At 39.4% G+C, this 20,079-nt stretch overlaps 1 protein-coding gene across 8 annotated transcripts in view; it reads right to left on the bottom strand.

The window, feature by feature from the left end:
* Positions 1 to 20,079, bottom strand: part of FRY (FRY microtubule binding protein) — a gene marked incomplete at its 5' end in the record, with an annotated part of 420,839 nt that overhangs the window by 191,378 nt on the left and 209,382 nt on the right. For all 8 annotated transcript variants that reach the window (XM_081286098.1, XM_081286096.1, XM_081286091.1 and 5 more), the window contains one exon: positions 3,695 to 3,894. In XM_081286098.1, coding sequence (XP_081142224.1) covers positions 3,695 to 3,814 — 120 coding nt within the window. The remainder of the gene's footprint in view (positions 1 to 3,694; positions 3,895 to 20,079) is intronic.

The raw sequence follows: 20,079 nt of genomic DNA, 5'->3' as shown, positions 1-20,079 counted from the left end.
TTCCTTTTTTTCTGCGGGGGGGGTACTAGGGATTGAACCCAGGGGCACTTAACAATTGAGCCACAGCCCCAACCGTATTTATATTTTATTTAGAGACAGGGTCTTGCTAAGTTGCTTAGGGCCTCACTAAGTTGCTGAGGCTGGCTTTGAATTTGAGATCCTCCTGCCTCAGCCTCCCATACTGCTGGGATTATAGGCGTGTACCATGTTGCCCAGCAATTCAGTCTTTCTAAATGAGGTGAACTCAACAAGATAAATAGGAGAATACTTTTATTAGAATTCCCCTATTAGAGTATGTACTCTACATAACATAAAAAATAATACCTCTTGGGATGGTGGTGTAGCTCAATGGTAGAACACTCGCCTATCACTATCATGCATAAGACCCTGGGTTTTATCTCCAGCACCGCATAAAACAACAGTAGCAACAAAACAAACAACAAATAAAAACAAAGAATCCTTCCTGCTGTGACTGCAGAACAAAAATGCCAAGTGCACATTTATACTTTTCGAATCAAATAACAAGATACAGAATCCATTATGGTTACTCTCCTACAAGGAAGCAAATATAAGGACAAAAAATTACTAAGCAATTTTCAACAGACAAGAAATGGATAGGGCACAGAAGTTTATATCTGTGCCAAAATACACAAGGGGAATAAATAGCTTCTTTCTATAAAAAGCAACAATACCAAAAATTGATTGCATATATTTCTTCAGGTAAAAACTCCAAGCCATCAGCACCTACCAGCTCTCCGACTAGGCACCCAAGGACAACTGGCTGATGAAGAGGTCTTGTGCTTTTTTTTATTAATTCCGTCCCCTTGCGTTTTTCTCATTTGGGAATACTTAAGTTACCTCTAATTAGAAGAATGCTGGGGCACATCTGAGTTTCTCAGGCCTAATGCTTACTCAGAGAAGGAAAGAGGCCATGTAGACAAATTCAGAGATGAGTAAAGAAGAAAAAGTTTAACCCAATCTATGTCACATCAGGAATCCTTAAAGGACAGTGTTTGAACTATTGTACTGGAAATATGGATAGCTCAAAAAAAAAAAAAAAAAAAAGAATCTCTCTCAGCTTTTGTACAACTTCTCGTTCCTCGGGAAAAGTCACCAGGATGCTCAGTTTCTGAGACCCTTAACTTGCCATTTTCACCCTTCTCCGATGTTGAGTGAAATTAATCCTCATTGTGCCTTCCTCCCTGGGCTCCTCCACATGCTATGGACCCCAAGGCAACTTTCCTCCCTCCACCAGGGAGGAGTCCCGGCTTCCTAGGCAGCCAAACGTTCTGTGGATCAACACTGTTCTGGGCAACAGGAATTTGGGAACTTGACTTGGCTAACTCAAATCACAGAAGAGCTTTGTGTTGGTCTCAAAGGCGAGTGAAGATATCTTTACGTGAAGATGTTCCTGCAGAGACTGGCAACAGACTGCAACCTTACTGCAGGTCAGAGTTAAGCTCTGACTTCACCCATCCATAAGGTGTGACCTTAAGCAATTACTTAACCCTCTCTGTGCCAACTTTTCCCGTATGTAAATGGCAAAAGACCTCAGGTCATTGTAAAGATAATAAGTAAAGCACAACCTGGCACACAGTGAGTACAACATAAATATTAGTTACTACTAGTAGTTAGAGTAGTAGAAACATAAAAACACAAGAGGCTTACAAAAACTTACTTTCTTTAAGTAATTTAAATTGTAAAAACAAGAAATGTTTCCATAATAATAGAAATTCAATAAATGATTAGAATTTTATGAAAAGAATGTATAAAAATGAGCTCCAATGATCTAATAAAAACTTTAAAGTGCAAAATTTATAATTTTCAGGTAAACACACTTACCACATGAACTTGAATTTTGACTACCAAACTGTAAACGGTGATTCTTACAAGTCATTTTTAACAAATGATGTTGTGCTTCATCTATTACCTATTTCCAGAGATGATGCTGTGGGCTGAATAATATTGCTCTTGATCATTTTAAGCTATGATTCTACAGAACAAACTCAGAGTATCTCCTCATGGCTCCAGTATCCTCACAGGAGGCACAAAGCCCTTCATAGGAACAGCTGCGTCACTAGGAATTCCTTTCCTTCTCTCCTGTTGTGTGTGGCCCCCGCCAAGGTCAGAAAACAAGTAATCTGATTCTATCAACTGCACTTTCTTCCTTCCTGAGTGTCCTTTCATGATTTTGCAGTCCTCAGAGCCCTGTTAAAGCAATTGACATAAGGCTGACCCAGGCCTTATTTTCCAACAGAAGCATCTGCAAAAACACTGACGCCCAAGGACATCATCTGTCCAATAAGGAACCTAAAGGTGAGCGAGTCAAGAACTTCCTATCTTCCAACTATCAGAAACTGAAGTGAGGTTTCACAACTGCTTGACAAAACACGGACTCTGACAATACAGTTTGAAGAACCTTATGTTCTCAAGCTGGAAGTCCAGATAGCCACTTGAAAAGCAATGATTTTTTCCTCCTCATTTATTTTAAAAATATGGTGAGGGTCTGGGGTCATAGCTCAGTGGTAGAGCACTTGCCTTGCATGTGTGAGGCACTGAGTTTGATTGTCAGTACTGCATATAAATAAAATAAAGGCACATTGACAACAACAACAAAAATTTTAAAAAGCATGGTGAAAATTTTTGCCTTTAGCATATAAACATAGCAGAGACTCTGAACACAGTTTTCTATAATTAATACTCTTCTTAGATTATGTTTATTAGTCCTGAAGGCAGCAGTGAAGTGGGCTACTGAATTGGATTTACTGAAGATCACTTTAAAAATTCTCTACACTCAAATTTTTTTTCCTTTAACCCATTAAGTCCCAAAGTCTTCAGTTCCGTGAGTGTTTCAACAAAATTGACACAGGTGCATTAAAATAGGTTGGAAATCATAACCTAGAGCTTATGTATCTTTTATAATCCTTTATGTATATTTTTAAGTATATATGGAAGTGTACATATACAAATTTTTCAAATGCTTTAATCCTTCACCTATTATTTTTCTTAAAAGAATAGAATTATAAAAATATAATATTTATTTCAAAGTAATCGTGTGTGCGGTATTTGTTGCTCAGTTTAAGTTTTTATGTGTTCTACATCTTGGACAATGGAACAAAATGAGTTAAATTAGGAAAACTAACTAATATTTTGAAAATTACCCATATCACCTGTGATTAAAAGGGGGAAAAACCCAGTTTTTTAAAGTAAAAGGATATGAATCATATTTAAAATGTAGCACTTAATATTATAACTTATTAGAACACAAATCTATTCTTTGCCAGAATGGCAAAATCTGGTAAACAGCCATCCTTCCTTATCTGTGGGGGCGGGGTGGGGGGATTGGTTCCAGGATCCCCTTTGGATATAAAAATCTGCAGATGTTCAAGTGCCCTGTATAAAATGATGTACTGTTTGCATCTAATCTGGACATATCATCCTATATACTTTAAATAACCTCTAGATGACTTACAATACCTCATATAATGCAAATGATACGTAATTAGTTGTTAAACTGCATTGTTCGTGACCAGCAAAATATTAAGCACATTCAGTACAGATGCAATTTTTCCCCCCAAGCCTCTGATCTGAGTCTGGTTAAATCCTGGATGTGGAACCCGCAGACATGGCGGACTGACTACATCCGTGTACAGACGAAGTTTAAAAAGAGGCAGGTTTTATGGCACAGACTCACCAGTGGCTCTGCCATAATGATGCGGATTTTGCGTTCGGCCTGAGTGGTGAAGTTGACAAACAAGCTCTTGAGGACATATTCTCCTGGTTTGCTGTCAGGGTCCACGTTGATGGGTAACATGGTTGGCGGCCCTTTCTCCCTGTGTGTGCCTGAAGCAGGTGGAACTGGAGGCTTGATGTAGCCGTTGCCAACTGGAGAAGCTGAAAAACAGAATGGATGTTCTTACCGGCTGAAAATAATATCATAAATATTCAGGCGGGGTGTGTACAATCATAAATATAAGGATATGAATCATATTAAAAATGTAGCACTTAATATTACAACTTGGCGCTGTTAGTTAGAAATGGTGATAAAATTTACTTTTATGATATCAGGCTTGCATTACCACAGATTTGACAATCTAAAAAATTATTTTGGTTACCCCACAGATACAGCTGATGAATTCTGTAATCTATAAGATGCTTTGGGTTTCTTTTTTAGAAGCCAGGAAAATGGACTGAGAAAATTTATATGGGAGAAAAAGTGATTTCTTGTCCAAGTTTTTCTAATGGCAGGAGCTCTCTGTCTTCTGTGCTTTAGCAGAATAATGGAAAAGATTTTGGGGTCATAGCTTCTAGAAGTCTCCAAGATCCAGTTGGCTATTGCTCTCAAAAGGGAGGTACCTTTAGAAAGCCACAGGCAGTGCTGTTCATGCCATCCGAGGGTAAATTTAAATTTTCACTCCCACCACCCTTGGCTCAAGTTGGGATGCCTTGCTTAGGGGTGTGTGTGTATGTTCGGGGTGGGGTGGGGGATAAATATATATTATATACACACATACATATGAAAAAATATATGAAAAACATAGATATTCATGTTTTGTCATATATACATACATGTATCTATTTTCATATATATATGAAATTTATTTTTTTAACAGTGCTGGGCCTGCAGAATACCAGGCAAGCACTCTACCACTGAGCCGCAACCCCAACACTGGTCCTTTATAAAACGTGTAAATTCCCTACTTGGATCAGATCTTGAACAAGGGCAGCTATCAGGGCTCCTAGTGAGTAGTAGTCTCTGCTCAGAATGCAGATTTCATGTCTCTGTTCTTTATGTTCAATTCTAGCATGCACCCAGACAAATACTTCTGATGAAGTTAGGCATCAATATCCAATGAGAGAAATGTAAGAACAAATGTGTTTAGGATAGACATTAGGAATGCTAAGGACAGGATAATGACAAAGTAGACCTTCAAAGGCAGCATACAGTTTCCGGTGACTGGGTACAGAGATGAAGGAAAAGAGTCATGAAAAAATGAATTTCCAATTTGGAGGTGGGTTTAATTATCAACAGAATGGTGGTATCATTGATAATGAAAAAAGAAAACAAGATCCTACATGAAAGCTGAATATTCATAACTACAAACAAATGCAAGTGTTTTCTGCTTTGGATCCAAAGCCCAATTCTGAGAAAGCCACACAAATGTTTTATTTTATTGAATTACAAGCATATATCCCATTGCACATTGATGATTCTCCCTCATCTTTCCTACCCCATCTGCTCCAATTCATTTTTCCTGTTTAGGGGTTCCTTATATCTCAGGAGGTCTTTCTAGATCTCAACTACTACCACACCATAAGAATATGGCTTCTTAAGATAGATTGATAAAATAAAATGTGTTGTAAAGTTTTTCTTTTCACCTCCCCATTCCTTTTTAGCCATGCCCTTGTCTCAGCCTTTGGAAATTCATGTCAAGATTATAACAGCAGCTGACTTTATCCCATCTGCTTTCCATACCCAACCGGTCTCTTTCTTACATGGTTTCCTCACAACTTTTATCATCTTACAACTTTCAATAGCTCCCAGTTATCCTCATCAAGCCTCAAACACACTGGCCTCAAGTCCTTTAGTAGTTTGCCTCCCTGCATCAAAGACCCACTGAAACCCTCATTGTCCCTGGAGCACACTATTCTTATGTACATTTTCCCTTCTTTCTTTCCTACTGCTGTCATCCCTCTCTGCCCATCTAATCTTCTTCTTTTACAATTGGTCAAGTGGTTTGCCTAGGATTGGCCCCTATAATTGAGTCATATAATCTTTTTAGCTGTATCCCTGAAAATTCCCTAACAAGACAGCTTGCCAGATGCAATATGCTGTCCATGGGGGATTGAATCCAGGATGCCCTGGTGACACCAGAATCTAAGAAGGATCAACTCCCTTACGTAAAACATGCAGTATTTATATAAAACCTGGGCACATTCTCCCATATGCTTTAAATCAGCTCTGGGTGACTTAAAATACCTAGTGCAATATAAATGCTATGTAAAGCGTTGCTACATGGTACAATGATAAGAAACAGAAAGCTGCATGTGCTCAGTAGAGATGTAATATTTTTTTTAAAGAGTGAGAGAGAGGAGAGAGAGAGAGAGAGAGAGAGAGAGAGAGAGAGAGAGAGAGAGAGAATTTTTTAATATTTATTATTATTTTTTTTTTAGTTCTCGGCAGACACAACATCTTTGTTGGTATGTGGTGCTGAGGATCGAACCCGGGCCGCACGCATCCCAGGCGAGCGCGCTACCGCTTGAGCCACATCCCCAGCCCGAGATGTAATATTTTTAATCCAAGATTGGCTAAATCCACAGATGTGGAACCTCTGGATGTAGAGAGCTGACTACACAGAGGTCTTTGCACAGATAATTCTCAATAAATCTTAAATCACTAACTAAACATAGCTTCTTACTTCATTTGTATATGTCTAAGAGTGATTCATGGGGTGGGAGATACATTAGGAGAATCAGTAATGTCACAGTCTCTAAAGAACAGGGCATACTATTTGTGACATAAGAGTCATTAAAAGCACCACAAGCAGCTTATGGAAAGATACTATTTATTCTAAAGGGGCCTATGTGAAGTCAGGTGACAAAAATAAAGTGCTGCCCACTTTTCTCCCTTGCCTCCCACTCTCAATGCAGGGACCCTGTGGAAGCAGGACGCCTCCCCAACTCCAAATTACAGAGGTACATCATAGCCCCATAAGCATCTTCCTATATGCCGGGCATCGTGCCACAGAACTGGAGATTGGAACGTAAACCTAAAACGTCTATTTGGAGTACAACTTCTTACTATCTTTGGTTTTCCACAGAGTTGAAACCACTTCTAGATGGCAGCAATAATTGAGTTGATGTAAAATACAATTGGGAGACCCGATCCATAATTACAAGACTCCTGGGACAAAATGTCATAACTCTAGTGAGGATTTTCATGACAGTGACCTCTGGCAGTCCTCCTGCAAAGCCATATTTTGAACCTGATAGCTGAAATTCAGACACAAGAATACCTTTCAGATAAATCTTCTGTATAAAAGGCCAAAGTACCAATTCATTGCTATCATAAAAAACATTATCCACCTGTATTTCAAAGCCAGATGTCTTTGTGAGTACAAAAGTCTGTGCACATAGTTCCCGAGTGAGCTGGAACTATCCCAGCGCAGCTGGGTCTCAAGCCAGGCACAGCAGAATCAAAGTGATGGCACCCTTCCCTCCAAGTCCCACGCAGATGGGCTGGGGAAGATGGAGACACAGAGAAAGTGTGATGGAGTGAGAGTCCTTGAACTGCATCCACTCCCAAGTTTCAGTAACCCCTCTTCCTCTCACCACAATTAATTCCTGATAAATCCTACCCTTAGTCGGTATAATTTTCAAAAGGAAACACGACATGGTACCTGTCAATAAATTACTTATTTGGTGACGATCTATCTGAGAACTAGGAAATTCAGGTTCTCTAATCATCAAAACTGAGCCACAAAGTCCACCCTCGTCTAAACATCACCATTAGGGGAAAAAAACCCCCAAATCATTAGCCCCTCCCTTGGGAACTCAAATTCCAATCATTTGTCTAATTTCTAAGGTCACAATAGTCTGGAAGCAGAAAATTATAAGGGAAGGGTGTAACTTGCTACAGGTAGAAACTCAAGCAACCCAAGAAAGAAAAGATGAAAAGGAAATGTCATTATCCAGAAAGTCACCAGAGGAAATTGCCTGAATCTGATGGCCCCACAGGTTTGGATGGCTGCTGGCTCCATCAGGCACACGGCCATGATTAATATTCATGGTGGATGGTGACTCTGAGTCCCTGTACAGACAGGTAAGGCCAAGGAGGGGGAAAGATAAAAGTACAAAAGGTATAAACTTACTGTCCCCAGGAATCCAGCTCTCAAGAATTCAACCTCTTTCTTCCTAGATCCAAATTTTAACTAAAAGTTATTTTTGATTGAAAAATAAAACCAAATAATATAAGACACGGATGCAGGAACAGCCAATACTTCTGCTCCACTTTTGAGCTTTGCAAATGCAGGCTGTGATGGTTGGAGTCTGCTCCTCTCTACCTGGGATGCTGTCCTTCCTTTCAACCCAACTTGGCAAGCAAATCCTCCCAGCTTCAGGGTCCTGGTCAATATTCCCGCCTTCACCTGCCATTGTAGGGTCTCTGGTTTCCACAGTCACCTTACTGTTCCAAGAGGACAGGGTCAGTTTCCTGTACCACAGGGTCTCTTGAAATATGGATCCCTCACAATGAAAGTGTCCTGGAAGGTCATCTACATCACACCTTCTCCTTCCAAAAATTTGTTGAAGGAACAGTTTTTAATTTGTTGTTTTAAAAACCTCTCTCACTTAAATTTATTGCACATGAGGATTTTTATCTATTTTATTTCTGTTTAATTGGGATAAAGTACACATAACAAAATTCATCATCTTAGCCATATTGAAGGGTACAGCTCAAAAGCATCCATGCAATGAATTTTCTTAGCTTTGACTCCATCTCACTTCATTCCCATTTCTTTCTTCATTCCATTTTTCAATTTTCACCTAACAGCTCAAGATGCCTAGAAATGAATGTTCCTGGTATGGGGCTGAGGTGGGTGGAAAGGAAGGATAGAATTTTCACACATTAATTAGGTCTCTAGTTACGTACCCCTTTCAAAATTTCCTTTCTCTGTTTTCTTATGTACATTTTAATCTTGGACTTTCTCTCCATTGCATTGTGTTGTTTTGTTAATGTTCTTCTTCTTCTTCCTTTTTTTTTGATTAATATCTTTTATTATTTTTATTCCAAATTCTGTTCCCACTTGTCTTTTTCTGAATTGTTTTAGATATTTTCCCTTTTTTACTGGGTCTCCACATTTTCTATCAAGCAGGATCTACTCCATTATCTACACAAAGTTGGTTTAGGCTCCATTTTTTTCCTCTTTATTAGCTCTATTTTTGGCCACAGGTGATGACCTCTGAACGTGACTCCATTTCTCCCCAATTTCACTGATTAAATGCTTCACTTGCAGGCTGCCTGCTCTCAGGTCCCTGGTACAATTTCCCTAAGTTACCCCCATTTCCAGGAATGTCTAACCTTCTGATCTCAGCACCAAGAAAAATTCCCCTCCATAATTTGTAGTTCAGTTACATTTTCATTATGACACTGGACAGAAAGAAAATGCCAACCTGGGTATCCTCCTACAAGAGCCCCAGAGGCTAAAGGTGGAAGTGGATAAGATAGGAAAGCCACTGGTTTTCTTGGTCAGATTTTCAGAAAAGTATTTCCATCTCTTACTAGAGGGTATCATTCTTTTCACGCCCTCATTTCTAACACTATTTACTTACTGAGTACCGAGGTGTCAGGCACTGTTCTAGGTGCTGGGAAAACGGCAGCCAATAGAGCCTGTTACACTGCCCAGAGGCAGGGCAGTGATCAGCCGATTCCTATGTATGCACACACACACTGTGTCAGATTGCAAAAGTTCTAAAAGAAAAATTAAACAGAATAAGTGGCTAGAGGAACCTGCTCTTCTATACCTGCCTGAGGGCTTTCCGATGCTGTGATCTGTGGTTGCCACAGAGGGGAATGGAAGCTCAAAATATTCCTGAATTCAAAGAAACCCACTGGGCTGGTGCAGGTCTGCTCTTCTGATCCACCCCTTTGGTCTGACCCCTGTCTGTGTCCAGTGTGGGTGGAGATGAGCATTTCAGCCAGCCTGTGATGGGCATGAATCAAAATGCCCAACAGACACATGGTTTCCACATCTCCCTTCACCAAGTAAGTGCCTTAGAAAAGAGGTACTTTTACCTGTTTTCACCAGTTTGCAAAGACAGATAAGCACACGCCCAGTTGTTCAAAACACCCAATGCTGTCTCTGATGCTCCCCTTACTGGAATCTGACTGAACATTTGGAATAGAAGATGGTTTCCTTTATTTATTTATTTTTAATTTTAAAAATGCCTCCAACATAGTATGCGGTAGGTCTTCTTCCTAGAAATGTGGATCTGATTAAGCAAATTTTCTTTCCAGAGAACAATGTAAACTTGCCTTTCAACAAAGGAGTAAATTTATGAGATTTCTTTACTCACAGTTGGATATAAAATTATTCTTTCTGCCAGTTCTAAGTAACTTTTTCGTTTTGCAGGTGCTGAGGGTGAACCCTATTTGTTATTGATAACTGGCATCTTTCCTTGGAACCACTTTCCCAAGTCCCTCTTTTCCTGTAAGACTGATTTTATTTACTGGTATTACAGGAACATTTCATAAAACATAATAAACCAAGGATGACGCAGCTACCATGAGAACATGTCACACTGTGTATACAACAATAACAAATTGTCCACTAATGTATTTATGAGCGTGCTTAAGAAATGGCATGCTAAAAGGTACTGCAAATACTCAAAATGACTAGAAACCTACAAAGTCATGTGAAGTCATTAGGATAAAAAGAAAACATTCTCCACACATGATAGGAAGAGTTATTTTCCTCGGAACAGTTGTATTAAGAAATGAAAAATGTTGGGATAAGAAGAAACAATTAGTTTGAGCATCAGAAAAAGGTTGCTTAACAAAGTGACGGATGACTTGTAAATTATTTTCTTAATTTAAAGTAGGCCAAGGAAAGAATAAAGTCAGGTAAAAAAAAATAACCAGAAATAATTTTGGCTCTAGAAGAAAAATATATCCAAAGGCACATTAAGTTCTGTTTTAATTAGTTTCCATAAAATTCTGATAATGTACAATGTAACTCTGTTTTTATGGATTAAATACATGCCTCCTTTCTCTCACACTATTTAATTCTCCTACAATTCTCAAATTGTATAGTTTTAGGATCCACAAGACATCTCCAGAAAAACTGGTATCTTTAATCTTCAATATAATCCTAATTTGACATACCCTAACAATTTGCTTTCTTAAAAGTGAGATCATATAGGTTCAGGGGGCTTAATGACTTTCCCAAGGTCACAAAGCAATCAACTCAGGATCCAAGCCTGTGTCTGCATGACAACGTATCTTGTAAACATTCCACATTATCCAATCTTTTCTGAAAAAAATGTATTTATTTTATTATGATAAGACAACTAAACATGAGGTCTGCTCTCTTATTTTAGGTATAAGATACATAATTATTGACTATAAGCACCATATTGTACAGCAGGTCATCAGAGCTTATTCAGCTTGCTTAACTAACAATATCACAGCCACTGATTAGCAACTGCCCATTTTCTTTCCCCGCTGGTCTCAAAATAAAAAAGGGGCTGAGGATGTGGCTCAGAATTCCCTCCCCTAACCCCCGGGTTCATTCCCAGTACTGCCAAGCACCATCCTATTCTTGGGTTCTATGATTTGCCTGGTTTAGGTAACTTATGAGTAGAATCATACAATATTTATCCTTCTGTAGCTGGTTAATTTCTCTGAGCTTAATGTCTTCAGGGGTCATTCATATTGCTGCAAATTGTAGAATTTCCTTCTTTTAAAAGGCTGAGTAATATTCCATTGTATACATATACTCCATTTTTGTTATTCATTCATTTCACTGGTATAATGGCATCAGGCAAGATTTCTACCTTGTTTTTTCCCATCAGCTGCTTATGATGAAGATTGAATAAAATAAAATAAGTCCCCTCATCCTTGTGATTTGCTCTGGCATAAGCTACTTTTGTGACTTCAAAGAAGGATAAAAAAATAAGTGTGGTGGGTGGGGAGTGTAGCTCAGTGGAAGTGTGCTTGGGTGGCAAGCGTGAGGCCCTGGTTTCCGTCTCCTGCACCACTGGAGACTTTTCTAGAAAGACTAGCATATCTTTAAGCCACGAAGGTCCTTCCCTTCCCACCAAGCTGTCTGACCTCTTTAATTAAAATGACCATGTATCATACGGTGGTGCCTGCTCGTATGTCCAGCAACTGGGAGCAGAGGCAGGAAGATTGCAAGTTTGAGGCCAGTCTTACAAATTTAGCGAGACCCTGTTTCAAAATTTAAAAATAATAATAAAATAAAATAAAAAGGGGCTGAGGATGTAGCTCAGGGGTATAATGATCCTGGGTTCAGTCCCCAGTACTGTGGTACTACCCAATAAATAAAACAAATGGCACATGTTAGCAATTGCAGGGACTTTGGCAAAGACCACTGTACAAATGAGGACCAAACATGGAGGATCCAGAAAAGCACCTGGAATCTGATCGACCACATACCTTAGAAAAGCCCACACACTGTTCTTCCCTAGGTACTCTGGAGAGAGAAGCAGGTGTGCTGGAAGGCCCAGGGCTTGTTGACTTTCATCTCTCTAAAAACCACTGCTATCTTGGGTCTCCCCAAGAATTGAAGAGAATTAAGCAGCTCAGTAAAGACAAAGTTAGCATCAAGTCTCTGCCCTGTTTGCTTTTCTCCTTTCCTTTGCCTCCTAGTATTTTATCTTAGAGAAATGACAGTAACACTTCAGTGATTTCTTTTCTAAGTGTCTGTCATCTGCTAAGATGCAATTACACAGACTTTCCCCCGATTTTCAAAGTAGGTACTGTCATCAGAGCCTGAAAGAATGTCTGCCAAGATCTGTAAGCAAAGGAAAATGAGGTTACATTGACATTTCAAGGTCCTTTCTCATGAAAAGTAGATCGGATAACCTGCTAGAGGCAGGATAATCCTGAATTTCAACTTCCTTTTTTCTCCCCCACAGAACTGACAAACTGCTCTCATTCATGTGTCCCTCCTCTCCTGTGTGTCTCTCAGTTTCTTCTTTATATTTCCTTTTTCTACTTGTTCATTTTATGCAGCTAAATCTCATTAACTTGAGGACTCCATGAACTCAGAATTTATGAATACTGTTGGAAAAGGTCTTGAGTTTTTGAATGTTAACCCTTTTTTTGTATTTATTTTTTAGATGTGGTTGGACACAATACCTTTATTTTATTTATTTATTTTTTTATGCGGTGCTGAGGATTGAACCCAGGGCCTCACAGGTGCCAGGCAAGCACTCTACCGCTGAGCCACAATCCCAGCTCTTGGAATGTTAACTTTTAAAAGAAAGTTTGCTGACTTCCAATGAGACTCGCTGGTGTTGAGAATCTTTGGCACATTGGATTTGCCTGAAAGGTGGGTCCCTGGTTCAGGATGAGGGCCTGGATGGGCCTGGAGACTCTAACCAACTCCTGGCAATGCCAGGGCTCTCACACTGACCCCAGATGTAAACAAATAGGAAAGCTCAGAAATCCAGTTAATAAAATTGTTTTCAATTTCATTTGTCTACAACAAAACTGATGTTTTGTTCACTAATGAAGTTAATGAAAAAGAGCACTGAACGAGGAGCCAAATGTGCTTCGGGGTCCTTTACGGTGATTCTTTTTTGGGATTCTTTATGTCACACTTACCTGGCTGGTATTCTTTAGGAGGCTGAGGTAGATTATGCTTTTCAGCTCCAATATTCCATGACTGTATAAAAACAGGCACTTTTGAAAATGTACCACCGACTCTAAACTTCCATGACTTGAACATTCACCTTCCCTTGAATTAATACGCATTAGTGAGGTTCTGTCATTTATCGTCTCTACAGAGAAAAGCCTTACAAATCCCAGCCTTTCCAGTTCTACCTCCACTTCTCTGGTGTCATTTACCATCTAAGACTGGAAACCCCCTCACTGCAGGCTGTATGTATTCCTGACTATAAACTCAAGACTCATTTTAACATTAAATTGTCTTTAAAAAGATATCAGATATGGAGTGCGGGCATTTCAAAATCCCTGTCGTTAGACTGTCTCTCTTCTGGCCACTGAATAGACAGACACCGTGGAATAGGTAGCAGCTGACCTAGGTCTTAAAGGACAGGTAGATTCTGCTGGATGGAGGTGGGAAAGGGGCAGCCGAGGCAGAGGGAAGAGCAGGTACATGGTGGCATCTGTTAAGTCTGTCCCACCCTTCCTCTAACCACCTTCTCACCAACCTCCCCATCTTAGCATACATGCTCAGACTATCTTTGCCAAGAAACTGGGGTGTCCTTATGAACAGGACTATGTCTTGTCTTTATCCCAAGCACTCAGCACAGCACCTGGTCCCATTAACTAGATAACTGTGCTTACTTAATACTAATTGAGAAGAATTCAGCCAACCACTATATGGTGTTGGTGTGGATGAAATATTAACCCAGGAGGGTTGCAAAAACCTGAAGCCCTTAAGTCCTAAGAAATGTAGGTTTTTAATTCTTCTTAGAAGGAAGGTTTTAAATGGCAAGTCAATGAGAGTGGACTTTATTTGGAAGGAACGAGAACCAGAGGGTTTCTAGGAAGAATGATGATCTGATGTTGCTGTGTAAGATGATTTTAAAAACGGGGCTTTTTGGAGGGACAACACAAATTAAAAGATGGCTGCACCTACCATGAGAGGAATACGGAGGTGGGAGCCTGGAAGGTGCTGGCTGGAACAGAAAGAAGACCCCACGTCTCACACAAATGGATGTGCGATTCTCTCTCATCCACTTCCCAACAAAGAAAACACGCATGACTTATTCCCTGACACGATGTTAAAATGATTAAGGTATTTAAGACACTGTTTTAGATTACTGATAAAAGGAGCTTTCTCAAAACTCCCTATACGTTGGCAGGATATTGGTAGAATCCTTGTACTCAAACACTCAAAACTGTTGGCCATGTACCCCTGGGAATGACAGCAAAGCTTTCAGTCCCCTAGGAAAAGAAGGGGATGCCTTTGGCATTAGGGAAGGGAGGGGTCTATATATGGCACCTTGTGTGCACATTCATCAAGCTTTCAAAACGTTAGAGCTGACATCCTCGCACAAGAATCAATGGGAACGGTTAAATGTCACCACAAGGAAGCAAGAGACAGAGTTCAGAATTAAGTTCATTCTATAAAAAGTGGCACTGATTTTTACAAAATTAATGGAAAAGATAAAAAGGGAGAGGATGATTTAAGGACGCTCAGGAGACCAACAATCAAATGTAGTGTGTGGGCCTGATTTGACTCCTGGTTCCAGCAAACCAGTTGTTAGAAGACACATTTTATGAGAATAAAAAAGTTTGAATGTGTATTGGATGTTAGATGATATATTAAATTTGTTGGCTGTGATAATAGCATTGTGGGTAGGTAAGAAAATATATTTTCTGAAATGCATACTGATTCCAGGGGATTCAATGAAATGATGTTTATATTTGATCCAAAATACTTTAGTGGAGAGAATAAAAAGGTATCAGTAAACCGAATATGACTAAATCTTGAAAACTGTTGGAGAGACTATATTTTTCTCTTGTGTTTGAAAAGTTTCATAAGAAAATACTATGTCCATGTACAAATATACCAAGATGAAACCTTTGTTATAATTATATATACAATTACAAGGCACTAATTTTAGAAATAATAATAGAAGAGAGATAAGCACATTAAAGCAAGTGTAGGAGGGAGGAGGAGAAGGGGGAAAGGGAAAGGCTCTGGAGAATGAGAATGATCAAATGATGTCAAAAACATGTATGAATATAGCATCATGAATTGGGATAATTATAATGCGCCAATAAAAATATAAAAAATAATATAAATATAAAATATAAAAATAAAACAAACAAAACAGAAGTACTGTCCCTAACTCAGCAACTAAAGATGAGTTTGTCTTTGCTCCGACCAAGTCACACCTCTCTAAGTCAGGTAAGGGGACAGAAGAGTAAACTCAGGGTTTCTTCCACTATGGCAGATATGCTCACAGGGCCCTGCTCACACTTGGTCAACTCTAGCCATATTTGCTTACACTGATCTTTAATGTTATCAGCATTTGTCAAAAATGTTAGTATTTGGTGATTTGGGACAGAAGCGTTCAGAGCTGGGTGCTACACTCTAGGCTGGGCACAAGATAACCCGTGAGTGGTTATCTAATTAAAAACCAAACCAAACCAAACAAACAAAAAAAAACTTTATTAAGATTTGCTACTGGGCTGGGGATGTGGCTCAAGCGGTAGCGCGCTCGCCTGGCATGCGTGCGACCCGGGTTCGATCCTCAGCACCACATACCAACAAAGATGTTGTGTCTGCCGAGAAGTAAAAAATAAATATTAAAAATTCTCTCCTCTCTCACTCTCTTTAAAAAAAAAAAAAAAATTGGGGAATACAAGCTGGGAACGTTTTCACCGATATAAACTTTTACTGAAAAATTGGCCAGAGCATAGACCTAAATGAGAAGGCCAAAATCATAATGCTTTTAGAAGAAAACACAAGACAAAAAATCTTTGTGACCTTAAAGTTAGACTGAGATTTCTTGGACAGGATGCAATAAGACAGCAACTATTTTTAAAAAGATAAGATTTGTTTATAAAAAGTTGTCTATCTTATAAAAGCAGTAATGAAGAAAAGCTACTGTAGAACTGCAATTTGAAAAAAAAAATAAATTACTATATAGAAAATTGGAAGTGGGGAATGGCAGGAGGAGAGCAGAATAAAATAGACATTATGATTGCTGTGTGTATATACGTGACTGCATGACCAAAGTGATTCTGCAACCTGTACACTCAGAAAAATGAGAAATTATACCCCATCTGATTCCAATGTACGATATGTCAAGATCATTGTACTGTCATGTGTATCTAATTAAAACAAATTAAAAAAAAAAGAAAGAAAGAAAAGAAAAAAAAATTGGACACCAGCTGTAACCTAGACCAAATCACATGGGTTTGAGGAGTCAAGAGCATTCATGAAAGATCTGGGTCCTACATCCCACAGCCAAGTTGAATGTTGGACTGAGATGCAGGATCCAGAGTGATTATATTTACAACACACAGCGAGCACAAGTGCAGGCAGGTATCAGTGACACCGTCATCTTTCATCACATTTGTGTTACTGGACAGTTGGGTCCCTTGGGAAATATTTTTGGTCTCAAAAGGTCAGCTAATCGATGCATTAGACATGGCAGGCTTAACATGTAGAAGGCACTGTGTGCAAAGTTCTGTGGAGACTATAAAGATGGATTTTAAAAGAAGGTTTGAAAGGTTTTTAAAACTTGCTATATTCAGTCACAAGCTGGCACAGTTTGAATAGTCAAAGGATGAACAGTGAGCTTGAACTGCCAGTGGAAGCACATGAAATTTATGAGATCGTTCATTTATTCATTCATTCATTCATTCACTTGTTCATTTATTCAGCGATCAGCTATCTGCCGCAGGACCACAGGCATGACTCCTGCCCGCAGTGTGGAGGGGAGACAGTTGTTCCATAAAGAACACACAGAAACAGACCTGCACCAGGGGTGGGGGGCGTGGGGGGCATGGGGGGTGGGGGTCTACACAGCCTGCTGCAAGAGAGACAATCTGTGATTGTGGGACATTAGCTCTGGATTCTTTGGGATGGTGACAGTGACACTGAGTCCTAGAAATAACTGATGATAGATGCAGTCAGGGAAGGCTTCATGGCAGAAGAGAGGGTGGTGGGAATGATACAAGGGGGAACGGAAACTCCTCGGTGGCTCACCTGCTCACGTCCTTCTAGTTTTATGAGAGGCTGCTCTGGCCAGCCATTCCTTGGTACCTCCCCCTGCTCACAGCCTGACAGGAGGACACATGTGTTGTCTATCCATCTCCACATCTACACTTAGGTGCCACAAGGGCAAGGAGTTTGTTCTATTCTTCTTGTATCCTCACCTTCTGGCACAGAACTATGCTTAAGTCTCAGGACTCAACAAAGGTTAGTTGCACCAAGGAGAAAAGAAGCATGAAGAAGCAGAGGTCATGGGCTGTCTCCAGCTTGGAAGTCCCACATTCAACCCAAGTTCTCATCAGGACTACCAGGAGAGCTACTTCTCAACCAAGCAGTGCCCTCTGCCATACACAGCACCAATATTCCCTTGATATAACATAGAACATTATATCTAGGATATCAGCATGTCACTCTGAGAATGGGACTAATGCTGTATTGGAAATGCCCAGCTTATGGAATCTTTAAAGAAGAATTTGTCAAAGTGCAGGTTGTAGCCTGTTACTGAACCACGGGACCAATTTAGTAGGCGATGCTCAGTCTGATTTTTATGAAACAGAATAGAGAAGATGAGAAAAGAAAATAACAGAGTACCAGCATCCTGCATGGAAGCCCTGCTTCACAACACCTTTGTTTTCAGTCTCTGCGTTTACAAATGTGTGTGTATGTTCTGGGTCTCAGAGCAAAATGTGTCATGGTCTAAAGGCTGGGGGGGGGGGGGAACACAGTCATTCACAGACTTCTGTGGGGCCTGCCAGAAATGACAAACCAGCTTCCTGAGCTATTTAATTAGGCCCATATTTAAGTTAAGCATCGAAGGCAAGTGAAACAACTCGGAGGAGGTGCTTCTGGAGTGGACTTGGTAGGCACATCACACAGGGACCCGACAACATAAAGGGACACAGATGACTGTATAGACCAGGTGTGCGAGGACCTGCCACAAAGGCAGTTCCTGCAGCTGCTGAAATAAACACACATTCTATCTATCTATCTATCTATCTATCTATCTATCTATCTATCTATCTATCTATCATCTATCTATCTATCTATTTTCCAGTCCTGGAAAATGAACTCATGGGGTCTCTACCTCTGAGCTACATCTCTGGCCCTGCCTTTAAGTTATTTATTTTTAAATTTTGAGATAGGATCGGACTAAGTTGCCCAGCCTGGCTTTGAATTTGGGATCCTCCTGCCTCAGCTTCCCATGAAGCTGGGATTACTGGTGTACACCACTACCCTAGGCTAGAAGCTACACCAAATTTGACAAATAAATATTGAAGACCGAAATTATAGCTATTCCCCTTCATGATCCCTTAGGGGATTACATCATGTGAGGTGTGATTTGCAGGAAAGTCTAATCTTATATACGCCTTTGTTAATATAATATGCCTTATACTATATAATTATATAGCGATACAAAAGTACAACATGCATTACAATATGCATTCTAGTATAAAACAAAAATATACATATAATTATACAATATACATATGCATATGTGTAAAACAGATGCCATATATGCAGTATATAACACCAGAAACATTTCCAACATTGATAGCATGCAAAGGACTTCTAGTGCTTTGCATACAATATAAGCTCAATCAACATATGTGCAATGAATTAACTGAATGAGTGAATTCTTTCATGGTCTGGTTTGTATTTTATTTAATAAATTTCAAGTTAATATGGGCTTCATTATGTAGAGGCCTGTTGCTTTAATAAAATGATTTAGATTTTATGAAATTCTTAAATGGTTTTGGAGATATATAATGACTACATAAAATTTGCTGACTCCATGTCTACTAGAAGTTTGTAATCTAAGGTGTTGATCTACCAAGTCACTGAAACAGATTAGTTGTTACCGATCTCTTCTAAAAGTAGTTTAAATATTATGAGTAAGAAAGTCACTGAGTCCAAAAGGAGTCAAGTCAGTTGGACCGTGGGAGAGGTCTGCTCAGCCAAAAACACTTCAAGGGTCAATGACATCTTTGAGAGATACTACACGATAGAAATAACAAGCTCTTCACACAAATCTACCATGATGCAGCATATTTTTCTAAATATCTGAAGCCATAAGTTTTACCATTTAACTTATACGTTTGTTAGACATTTTTAAAAACTGAGAAAAGAAAATCATTCCTTAAAGCATACTCTACCAAAAGAGACAAGATAGTGACTAATAGGGGTTTGATTCCTAGAACCAGATGCTATCACATGTTAGTATCTCATATTTTCATTAAAGATAGTGCAGGGGAGTAATGAACAAAAAACTCAGTCTCCCACATCTTTAATAAACAAAATGTCTCTCCTCTATTAGAACGATATGTTGTGCCTTTAATGCTTACAAATCAACTTTTCTACTCATTAAATAGAAAGTTAGACAGTCAATATCTGAGATGCATGTAATGAACTCCATCATGAGTGTTTCCTTCTGTTCATGTTCTGGAACTGATGAACAATATTGCTGAAAGTGGTAGACTCGAACTAATGTAACCGCTAGACCTCTGATGAAGGAAGACCAGGGGCATGCAGTTTGGACCCATTTAGCATTGGCTAACACATACAGTCCTGTTCTTTAATCCATCAACAAAAAAGAAAAACATTTTGTTTTTAAATGTTGAAGGAGCCCAAGCCAAAAGCA

This window comes from Spermophilus citellus (assembly GCF_964194105.1).
Source record: "Spermophilus citellus genome assembly, chromosome: 1".
Taxonomy (NCBI): Eukaryota; Metazoa; Chordata; class Mammalia; order Rodentia; family Sciuridae; genus Spermophilus; species Spermophilus citellus.
Note: the sequence above shows the minus strand (reverse complement) of the source record. Positions and strands in the feature narration are given on the sequence as shown.